We start from the raw sequence: 12,509 nt of genomic DNA, 5'->3' as shown, positions 1-12,509 counted from the left end.
CTGCAGTGAAGAATGCGCTAATATGAAACTTCCTGGCAGATTAAAACTGTGTGCTGGACCGAGACTCGAACTCGGTCCTGAATTCGAGTCTCGGTCCGGCACATAGTTTTAATCAGCCAGGAAGTTTCAAAATGTTCTCAAGCTCCCAGCTGTGTCAAATGGTTGAAAAGTCATGAGCTTCTGACCAAGTATTCCTTGACATTCTCAATTACATCTGCTTGAGAATTGCCAGGATATTTTATTCAATGTTATCACTGCAGGACTCTGCATTCTTAAATCAATGTTGTTATTCACACAGTGTGAAAAAAATGAATCTATAATTTTTATATTTCGTCTATGGAACTTCAAGATCTCAGAATTAACTCCTCATATACTACCCCCACAATATGCAAACTGGGTGAAAAAAGGCAGTGAGTGAAATAATTATCTTTCTAGATACAATTTCTGTATAACTAATTTTGTTTCAAAGTACTAAAAGGCTGAGAGATTTGTACACTCTTGTGTGATCATCGTTCCGTGCATAGAACTGCATGGTACCAATACATCCCAAAAAGCCGTACGCAAAAATGAGATTTTTTGGGTGGTTATATCTCAGCCTCTATTGATCACAGAGATAAGGGGTCAAGTGTTCTGGATAGACTTTGACCTAGCAAGAATTTGAATACCCATCAGAAGAATGGGCATCCTGTAGCTGTCTTACAGTACAGGGCCAAAATTTAAACATTATGCACTTCCTCCAGCCCAGGCAAAGTGAGCAATTCAGATGGTTATTTTGCATTAGTTGTGGTCTAGGTTGGGTCATAGATGCCTTATAAAAACAGCATTTGTCCATGGACGGTTTCTGAGGAACCACAAAAAAAAAAAAAAAAAAAAAAAAAAAAAAAAAAAAAAGGTACCGAAAGTACTAATTGCGAGGATGGAAACTTCAGTAATTTCTATTCATGGCAAATTGTGGAAATTTCCACTCTATTTTGTTATGATGATGTTCTCAGGGAACTTTGAAAATTTTTTTGATATCACAATCCATTACTGAGATCCTGTGGTTTAAAGTTACTGTACTTATGCACATAATATCCAGTCTGAGGTGTAAATGTAGTTTCAACTGATATAGTGAACACATGGCAAGGGTTTTTGGGTCATCGCAAGGATTCTGACGTCACCAAACCATGTTTTTAGTTGCCACTTTTACACCAATAAAACATTATGACATGCTCTCTCTGCATAATGGGCAGTTCATGCCTAAACAGGCTGTCTTGACCTGGAAATTATACGATGGTGCCACCTGGCAACGTAAGCACCTTCCAAAGAATTGTTTTGTCATATAGAATTCTTTGTACTTGCAAATCAAACACCACATTTTCTGGTATACTGTAAGTGTAGCCTAAATATGTTGTTCATTTTTACATACAATAGTGTAAAATGAACTTGCATTGTATGGGAAACATTTTTGTGTTAACTTTGTATTATGTATACTTATTTGTTGTTTATATGTCTCAAAGTGTGTAAATGTGTTGAAGTATACACATAAACTGTAGAAACTTTCCTGACCTACAAAATTCATTTTATGTAAGCAAGACACACTTCTGTAACAGGGAAAAGTAGGGAATCAGCTGTAAAATGCTCCTGTCAAAGTACAAAAAAGGCAAACATGCTCCTCTTTGAAAGACTCCAACAGAAAAGTGGAAACCAGGTGCCTCAATCCTCGTGCTACCTTCCTTGCTAAAAATTTTGATATGTAAACATATTCACACCTTTTTGTGCTGAAAGAGAGTAGCAGAAAGACAGTGATGGTGGAGGAGAGAAGACATAGATCCAAGATCCAGTATCCAGTGTGTGTGTGTGTGTGGGGGGGGGGGGGGGGGGGGGGAGATGGCGAAAGAAGGAAAGTGGCATAAAAGAGAAATTGAGATGAATGTAGATAATGGAGATAATAGCAGTGGGAGCCAAACAGAGAGGAGACAACGACAGCCATTGAGTGAAATTGGTAGTAAAAGAGAAAGAGAGATGAATGTAGATAATAGCATGAAGAGTAAAAGAGAGAAGAGACAGTGGAAATGAAACAGAGAGATGTGTGGAGACCATACATTGTCTTGGAGAGTCTGCAACCTAAGGCTATGAGTGATGGAAGCAACTGGCAGTGTGCGACAGCTTCACACAACATAACAAAACTGCAGGTATAACTACAGAAGTGTCCTCAATTGGTGATGTCCATGACACTCTTTGTCTTCCCCTATAAATGGCGACGTTTTAATACAAACATGTTTGAATCTTGTAGCTGCAGCATGCACGACAGGGACAATGACAGCTATGAGACCTCTGGGCAAAGTGCTGGAGCAGATGTTCTGGCTGCTATGAAACACTTATCATCTGATTTTAAGAAAACTATTTGATGAAAAATTTGATCTTTCCGCATCTTACAGTTTGACACCTTCACTCGATAAAGAACTGAATTTCTTTCATCCTAGTTACTGTGCTGCATGAAACCAAGTAAATGACTGCACAAAATTTTTAAGAGTTTGCAGAGCTAAAAATGCACTGCACAGACTTTGCATATAGTTAGTTTTAGGTCACACTTTATTGCATATGAAATGTAACCAACATATGTAAATTGTACTTGAAGTTGAAATCAGAACAATATCTCTCTTAGTTCTAGAGATTTTGAATTTTATACCTGGAGAACGAGTCATATGCTGTGTGCCTGATTACGTCCCTGCGCATCAGGAATCATATGGTAGTAAAAATCGTCATACTTCGTAAACGGTTTGAGATATCAAAATGGTCTTTTTTTTAATATGATAGCACGCAAAAAGGATGTAGTTTATTGTATGATTAACACTCAAAACATTTTGGTCAAATGTTTGGGTGGAGCAAAAAGAAGATTCCCTTTAAATCTGTCTGAATTTTCATACCCAAACTAAGAGCGAGAAATGAACAAATGGGGTATCAAAGTGACTAGTGTGAAATCTAGTCTCACAGACAAATATTTAATTCCTTGAAAGTAATCAGCATAATTAAGAAAAATTTAGTGAGTCAAGGGAAAACTGAACTATTTCATGAACAGCTCCTGCTAGCTGTGTAAATGAAGTGTCAAAAAGTTTCTCTCTTCAAAGCCGAGCTATTCTACACGTAAAAAGATATTGGTGTGATATTCAACTGTCAAAAAGGCTTCCTTTGAATCAAGTATTAAATTTCAGAAATTTTGAGAACAAAGGTGCTGGGAAGACAAATGAAGTGTCAATAAGATCATGCTTTCTGAACAAAATTTGGAAATAAACGACAAAATGAAGAAGAAATTGGTCAAACATTTTGTGAAATGATTTATCTAAAAGAAATAGAATAGTTTAGAGAAACATTTGACATGCCTTTGAACAATGATCAAAATTATATATAGCAAATTAGGTGCCTCAAGTCTATTTTATTTCTTGCTTTTACACAAACCATTTCATAAAATATTTGACCTTTTTTTCATAAATTTTTCTAGTATTTATTTGTGCAGACTATTTTGAGTAACTAAAACACATGACACTAACATTCATTGCTGATGAATTACATTCCCAGCAATCAAATATCAGTAAAATTTCTTGAAAACGTAATGTAACTGGATTTAAAAAAATTATACTCACCAAGTGGCAATATAAAGGTATTGGAATTTGCAAGCTTTCAGAGCCAGTGGCTACTTCTTTTGCCAGAAGGATTGCAGGAGAAAGAAGAGTGGTGATGGAGAAGGGCTGGTAAGGTTGAGGAAAAGTGGAGGGTTTGGAAAAGTCACCCAGGAATTTAATGTGTGTGACATACTGAGAGAGGTATGTATACTTAACAATATTACTTTGAGATGCGGTGTAAGGACTACACATACAAGTTAGTACATGGAACAGATAATAGGATTGTAGAAGAGTTGGTTAAAATTTCAGAAGTAACTGAGTCCAAACCCGGGACCCACAATGATTCAGATTACCAGCCAAGGGTGCTACTGCTGGGATGACTCATTTTCCCCTACTTAAGTTACATAGTCATACTTCTACACTTACTGGCTGCTGAAAGTTCATGGTCATGTAAGGAACACGCGATCTTTAATTTACTGATGACAGTTGAATGTATCTCTGCTCATCCGCATAAATTTGTCTGGTGATATTTGTAGTTAATACAAATTATGAAGGTCTCCATGAAGATTCTGCCCTTTGTAAATTTCATGAACAGCACTTCTTTAACACATTATTTTCCTTCGCAAAGCTGAATTTGTTGCCTTACTCTTGAGCTACAATATTCTATGGTCTATGGGCACTCTTTTATATATAGGAACAGCTGGTTGGCTCTACAACCCATCTTGCAGTTGGAGTAACTCGCTCGAACGCAGGATATCAGGGCATGTTGCCCAACGCTGCTGCTTGTAGCTGGAATGTTTGCAACCCTGTTCTTGTAGTGTTCGGTGTGAAGATAAGTTTTATACAGCTCTCCATGCTACTCTATCCTGTGTATGCCTCATCATTTATTTGAGCCTGTTTACTATATGCATCTCTTGTCTTCCTCTATAATTCTTATCCCCAACCCTTCCCTTCAGTACTAAATTGGTGGGCTCTTGGTATCAGCCGATCCTATCTTTTAGTCATGTTGTGCCACAAACTTCTTTTCTCCCCAGTTCTACTCAGTACATCCTCATTAGTGACATGATCTACTCACCTAATCCTCTAGATCTAGATCTAAATCTACATCTACATCTATGCTCTGTAAGCCACCACATGGTGCATGCCGAAGAGCACCTTGTACTAGCACCTGTCATTTCCCTACCTGTCCCACTCACAAACAGAGCAAGAATAAAACATGTTTATGTGCCTCAGTACAAGCCCTAATTTCTCGTATCTTATTTTCGTGGTCCTTATGTGAAAAATAGGTTAGCGGTAGTAAAATCCTTATACAGTCAGCTTCAAATACTGGTTCTCTAAATTTTCTCAATAGTATGTTTTCCCAATGAATATGCTGCTTGAAAGTCTCTCGGGTATGCATCAATCGATGCAGCTGCATGCGCGAGAGACTTTTCTCAATAGTGTTCCGCAAAAAGAACATTGTCTTTCCACTAAGGTTTCCCATTTGAGTTCACACAGAACACTGTATTCGAACATTATGGGATTGTTTTTCCTACACATCTGCATTAATTAACATATTTCTACATTTACAGGAAGCTGCCATTCATCATATCTACTAGAAATTTTGCCTAAGTCACTTTGCATCCTCCTACAGTCATCTGATGATGGCACTTCCCCATACACCACTGCATCTACAGCATTCTTCTGTAGCACCATATTTCAATAGCTTTTATTCTATTCTTGTCTGAACCGCTTGTCATCCATGATTCATAAGACCATAAGAATAATAACTAAAAGTAGTGTTTGCTGTTTTTGTTATTGTTGGCACTGCTATGATGGTTATGACAATGATGATTATGTTGCTGTTGTCTTTGGGTCTTCAGTCTAAAGACTGTTACTCAATCTGTGCATCTAATCTTCAGCATCATTTTGCAGCACCATGTTTCAAAAACTTCTACTCTCTTCTCATCTGAATTGCTTACTATCCACGTTTCACTCCTGTACAAGGCTACACTTCAGACAAAACCTTCAAAAAAACACTTCTTAACACTTAAATTTATATTCAGTGTTAATCAATTTCTCTTCTTCGGGGACACTTTTCTTGCTATTGCCTCTCTACTTTGGCCATCATCAGTTGTTTTACCAACCAAATAGCAAAACCAATCTACTACTTTTAGTGTCTCATTTTCTAATGTAATTTCTCAGCATTTCCAGATTTAATGCAACTACATTTCATTGCCCTTGTTTTGCTTTTGCTGATATTTACCTTATATCCTCCTGTCAAGATATTGCACATTCCTGCCAACTGCTCTTCCAAGTCCTTTGCTGTCTCCGACAGAATTACAAGTCATTGGCAAACCTCAAGGTTTTTATTTCTTCTCCCTCAAATTAAATTCTTTCTTTAAATTTTTCTTTGGCTCGCTTTATTGCTTGCTCAATATTCACACTGAATAAAATTTTGGATAGTTTAGAACCTGTCTCATTTCCTTCTCAACCTCTGCTTCCATTTCGTGCCCTTCAACTCTTATAACTCCCTCCAAATAATTTGTGCCAGTATTCTAGTTCAATAACATTCACACCTGTCAGAACCCACTTTTTTGGAATTTGAATTGTTACAATTTTCTTGAAGTACATGGGTATTTTGCCTATCTCACACATATTGCACACCATATGGAATATATCTGTTATGGTTGGCTATCCCAAAGATATTAGTAGTTCTGAGGGAATGTCATCTATTCCCACGACCTTGTTCCAATTCGGTCCTTCAGTGCGCTGTCAAATTCTTCTCACAGTATCATATCTCCCATCTCATCTTCATCATGTCCTCTTCCTTTTTACAACTGTAGTAGAATGAAATGTTCCTGAAGACTGGAAGTGACACAATAGGAAATGTCAAGATCAGTGATCCTGTAAGTAATTTCTCTCACACAGATGAAAGAAGTTTGGTCAAAGATACTAAGAGAATTAACATTAGCAATGTAGAAAAGTATAACAACTGATGATGAAATGTAGAAGTGAGTAAGAGGGATACTACAAGGTATACTGAACACTTTTTAAACTAGTACACAAAGCAAAGATAATATCAGAAAAGAACAAGATCAGACAGTAGGATAAAAGTTTTGACATTTAGGTTTTCTTAGTGCATATTAATGATGGCTATTTATAACATAAAAAATTATAGATAGACTTACTCTTATGTCAAATTCTTGTTTGTTTTCTTCATAATACAAGCCATATTCACCAGCTCCTTTTTCAGAGTTCCAACGGTCTGCTGCAAATTTATTTTGCAACTCTCTGTAAGCCCTTTCTATCTGCAAGGTAACAAAAAACAAGGACATTATTGACTCTATTTTGTCTAATAATGATTATTGGATAACCATACTGTTATGTGATCTAGAATGTTTCTAATATATAGTACCAATGAGCCATGACTTGGTTTGGTTCACTTTACACATTCATTACACAAATTGCATGCTTTTATCAAAACATATAGTATGTTGATTTACAGGTGAGTTACTCTAGTATAAACATAAATTAGCAGTTTGAAAAGTGTGACAATGATGGTTGCACTACTAATGTTAGAATGAAACACACATGAACTGACAGCCTGGAACATTTGTTTTCAATGTCTTCCTCCAATAAATAACACTCACGTTGTTCGTGGTGCTTTCACACTCACCCACAATGGTCTTCATTATTATTCACACTGCCCAACAAATGTTTATAACAATGGAGTCCACTGTGAGTGAGCCCAAAAACATAAAAAATAATGTGAATGTCATTTTTTGCTAAAATACAGTGAAAATAAATATTCCAGGTATTCATTTAAGTAAGTCTCATTCTAACATGAGTTTGTAACACAAAAATTACATCACACATCTTACACTGTTAGTTCCTGTTTATCCTTGTATTTTGATAAAAGTTTAATTACTTTCTGGACCTACAGAATTCTTATATCACTGAATCAAACAATGGAAACTCCAGGTTGACATATCAACAATATTAGGAAAAGGACAGATTGATACTCATCGTAAAGGTGACAGATTGAGTTGCAAGCAGGCACTGTCACTTTAACAGTTGTGCCTGTCTGCAACTCAATGTGTCATCTTTACAGTGACAAGCAATCTATCCTTTTCCTTATATCACTGAATCATGTGTAAACAAACAAACAAACAAAAACACACACACACACACACACACACACACACACACACAAAACCTTTGGTTTTTGTTATCAGTTTTGCATACAATTAACTTCAGAAATTTTTATGTACATAACACTTTTCAAAGTTTTTTGTTGTGCCTATTTGCGACTCAGCATCTCTGTTATATAGTGAGTAGCAACTTTCCTTCTCATAATATTGATACTTTTCAATAAATTATGAGACAGAACTGCTGACCAGTGCTTACCTTCAGGGGGGCAACATGTGTAGCACTGCTGACAGATACATAAAACATAAAGTGATACATTTCCTAAAGTTTGAAACTAATAGTTCCTTCCATGGAGAGAAGAGAGGGATGGATAAGAAAAGTTAAAAATATGGGGCAGGTCACCCATACTTGATATATTTCTTCCCTTTATAACGATGAAAACAATCAATTTCCAACAAAATAAGGCAATTGGATAGATAAAAAAATCTACTCACCACGTGGCGGCAGAACAAACACATAAAAGATTATAATTAGGCAAGCTTTCACAGCCAGTGGCTTCTTCTTCAGGCTGAAGGGTTGAAGGAGAAGAAAGAGGGGTGATGGAAAAGGACTGGAAAGCTCTAGGAAAAGGGGTAGATTTAAGAAAGTCACCAAGAACTGCTGGTCACGGGAGACTTACCAGCCAGGATGAGAAGGAAAGACTGATTGTTGGGGACTGCACCAGACGAGATTTGCAAACCTGAGAGCTTAAAGGTGGAAGACTGAGATTTCTGCCTAAACATCATGCCTGAGACAATAAGAGTGGAAAGCTAAGTGTGAGGGTTGTACCAAAAGTAAGGTTCCCAATGAGCTACAGCCTCGAGGGAAGGTGTTAGGCTAAATCTGACAACAGTTCTGTGCACAGTGGTTCCCCTACTCTTGAGGCTGAATGTCCGCAATTCGTTACGTCACTCAGGGAAGTGTTGATTGCTGCTCCCGCCAAGTGCGAGTTTCGAGCAGTAATTCGGTTTCTCCATGCAAGGACATTATCGCCCATGAAGATTCACTGGCAACTGACTGAGGTTTATGGTGAAGAGTGCATGTCCGTTCAGCATGTCTGCAAATGGTGCAGGGCTTTTGCTGAGGGTCGCAGTTCATGATGAAGAACGAAGTGGAAGACAACAGGTTTTGGATACAATTGTCCAGAAGATCAACAGTGAGCTGCTCAAAGATCGGAGGGTCACCATCCGTGAACTTGCTGAACACATTCCTGAAGCTTCCCATGGCACAATTGAAAGAACTTTAGCAGGAACGTTGGGTTATTGCCAGGTGCATGCTCGCTGGGTGCCCCGGATGCTGACTGACGGCACAAGGTGCAACGCCTTGACTGTGCTTGCAAGTTTCTTCAACATGAGGGGGGAGGCAACAAGGAGAAGTTGTTGAACGCTAATCATCACGGGAGATGAAATGTGGGTGTTTCATTACACCCCCGAAACAAAACAATGATCTCGTCAGTGGCCTCATTCGGTTCACCGCCACCAAAGAAATTCAAACAAACGCAGTCAGCAGTAAAGGTTATGGCGACTGTGTTTTGGGATTGGAAGGGGGTATTCCTCGTCAATTTCATGCAACCTGGGATGACAATAAACTCCAACAGATGTTGTGAAACATTGGCCAAACTCTGGCGATCAATCCAGAATCGCCAAAGTGAAGGAGGGCCGCACGTCGCTCGTCAAACACAGGAGCGTTTGAAGAAATCTGGGTGGACTGTTATGCCCCATCCCCCGTACAGCCCAGATTTAGCCCCCAGCAATTATCACCTCTTCCGTAAGCTAAAAGAACACTTAGATGGCAAACGCTTCAAGAGTGACGATGAAGTCCAAGCAGAGGTCACACGCTTCCTCAATGGCTTGGCAGGAGACTTCTTTGACTTAGAAATACAAAAGCTGGAGCACCGTCTTCGAAAGTGTGCCAAACAAAATGGAGACTATGGTGAAAAATAGACAAAAGGGTTAGCTTTTCAATTATGTATAAATTAATAACAATAAACAATGTTTTCTATTTGTAAAAAATATGGGAACCTTACTTTTGGTACAACTCTTGTACATTGTATGTAACAGAGGAAGGAGCTTTGACATTCAAGGCAAACATATTTGTTCAGACGCAGTCTCCTTACAGCAATGCACCACAATTCTCACCTCAGTCTTCACTGTACATAATTACCCCACCAGCCTCGTTCAAAAGCAGATTTCCTGGGCCATCACATCCAATCCTGGTACTGCTGATCCCTCCAAAAAACAACTTCCGAGCACACCACTGGTCACTCAGTATTACGCTGGTCTGTAATGTATTAATCAGTTACTTTGACAAGACCATGACTTCCTAAAATCATGCCCTGAAATGAGATCCATTCTGTCTGAGATTTTGGTCGCCACACCTACAATAGCTTTTTGCCACCTCCCAATCTCCGTAATATTTTTGTCAGCTCCTATGCTCCTTCTGCACCCACCTCCCTACTGTATGGCTCCTACCCTGTGACTGTCCCCACTGCCCTACGCAACCTCCCAACACCACCTATACCAGCCCTGTAACTGGCAAAACATATATCAAAGGGAGAGCCACCTGCGAAACAACACATGTCATATACCAACTGTTATGTAAACACTGTTTGGCCTTCTACATTGACATGACTACAACCAAATTATGAGCTAGGATGAATGGAGATAGGCAGAGGGTGTATACTGGCAACATGCAATATCCTGTTGCATAGCGTGTTCTACAATATGAAAATTATGACTACAGTGCCTGTTTCACCACATGTGCCATCTGGATTCTTCCCCCAGACACGAGTTTCTCAGAACTCCGCAGGTGGGAACTAGCGTTACAACATGTCCTTGGCTCTCATCACCCACACGGCCCTAATTTACGTTAATTTCTTCTGCCTTAGCAGTTCTTCACAGTATCTACTCCTTTCTTCACTGTGTTCAAGTTTTCTACATCTTTCATTTTCTTACCCATCTACACTCCTGGAAATGGAAAAAAGAACACATTGACACCGGTGTGTCAGACCCACCATACTTGCTCCGGACACTGCGAGAGGGCTGTACAAGCAATGATCACACGCACGGCACAGCAGACACACCAGGAACCGCGGTGTTGGCCGTCGAATGGCGCTAGCTGCGCAGCATTTGTGCACAGCCGCCGTCAGTGTCAGCCAGTTTGCCGTGGCATACGGAGCTCCATCGCAGTCTTATTAACTCATACATGATGCTTAAGCAGTAATCTCTGCCTTGCACGTAACCCCATCTTCCACCTTTAAGCTCTCAGGGTTTCAAATCTTGTCTGGTGCAGTCCCCAATGATCAGTCTTTCCTCCCTTGACCTGGGGTTCTGGGTAATTTCCTGAAACATACCCCTTTTCCTAGAACTCTCCAGTCCTTTTCCTTCGCCCTTCTTCCTTCCCCTTCAACTCATCTGTCTGAAGAAGGAGCCACTGGCTCTGAAAGCTTGCCTAATTATAATCTTTTATGTGTATGCTCTGCTGCCAATTGGTGAGTAGATTTTTTTATCTATCCAATTACCTCATTTCTTCTCTTTAGTTGGATGGGTTTCAGGTTCCACTAAATAGATCAGGAGTCCACTACACACAGAAGGCAACTACATAGGTAGCAGGGGCTGTGGACTGAGGGTTTTTTTTTAGGTTAGAGGGTCCCAGGGAAACACAAAATAGGCTTCATCGTCAAAGGGTGTAGGTCAAATGCAGGAAGAACGTATATCTAGGAACCATCGGTATAACAGATGTAAATTGTCGTAGGTATGTTGGGAAAGCACCAGAGCTCCAGGTGCTAACAGAAAGCACTAATGCTCAAATTGTTATAAGCACTGAAAACTGACTAAAGCCGGAGATAAGTTCACCCAAAATTTTTGCGAAGGACCTAGTAGCATTCAGAAAGGATAGGCTAAACACAGTTGACAGTGATATGGTTTTTGCTGTTGGAAGTAGTTTATCTTGTAGAGAAATTGAAGTAGATAGTTCCTGTGAGTTAGTACGGCTACAGGTCATTCTTGCCAACTGGAATAAAATAATAATTGGATCCTTCTACTGACCTCCCAGCCCAGATGATACAGTTGCTGAAAGGTTCAACAAAAACTTCAGTCTAATTTCAAACACATATCCAACTCATACAATTATAGTTGGTGGTGACTTTGATTTACCCCCAATATGCTGGAGAAAATACATGTTTAAATCTGGAGGTACACATAAAACATCATCCAAAATTGTGCTAAACGTGTTCTCTGAAAATTATTGTGAGCAGTTAGTTCATGAGCCCACTCGAATAGTAAATGGTTGTGGAAAAACACTTGACCTCTTAGCAACAAATAATCCTGAGCTAAAAATGAGCATCAATATGGATACAGGCATTAGTGAACATAGGGTTGTTCCAGTGCTACTGAATATTGTAACTCCCAAATCCTCCAAAAATAAATAGAAGATATGCCTATTCAAAAAAGCAGATAAAAATTCACGTCATCTTCCTGAGAGACAACCTCCACTCCTAAATTAACAACATGCGGGTAAGTGTAGACCAGATGTGGTTTGAATCCAAAAAAATAGTATCAACAGCAACTGAGAGGTTTATACCAAATACATCAACAAAAAAAGGAGCTGATCCCCCTTGGTACACAAAAGGGTCAGCAACGAAAAAAGCATGCCAAACTTAAACGAACGCAAAATCTACGAGACTGGTGATCTTCTAGAGAAGTTCAAAATTTAGCATTGACTTCCATGCAAAATGCT

At 39.1% G+C, this 12,509-nt stretch overlaps 1 protein-coding gene across 1 annotated transcript in view; it reads right to left on the bottom strand.

Moving 5' to 3' along the window:
- LOC126251473 (dnaJ homolog subfamily C member 28) overlaps positions 1–12,509 on the bottom strand; it is a 73,981-nt gene that overhangs the window by 18,312 nt on the left and 43,160 nt on the right. Inside the window, exon 3 of the mRNA XM_049951913.1 lies at positions 6,773–6,892. Coding sequence (XP_049807870.1) covers positions 6,773–6,892 — 120 coding nt within the window. The remainder of the gene's footprint in view (positions 1–6,772; positions 6,893–12,509) is intronic.

The sequence above is a fragment of the Schistocerca nitens genome, chromosome 4 (assembly GCF_023898315.1).
Source record: "Schistocerca nitens isolate TAMUIC-IGC-003100 chromosome 4, iqSchNite1.1, whole genome shotgun sequence".
NCBI lineage: Eukaryota > Metazoa > Arthropoda > Insecta > Orthoptera > Acrididae > Schistocerca > Schistocerca nitens.
Note: the sequence above shows the minus strand (reverse complement) of the source record. Positions and strands in the feature narration are given on the sequence as shown.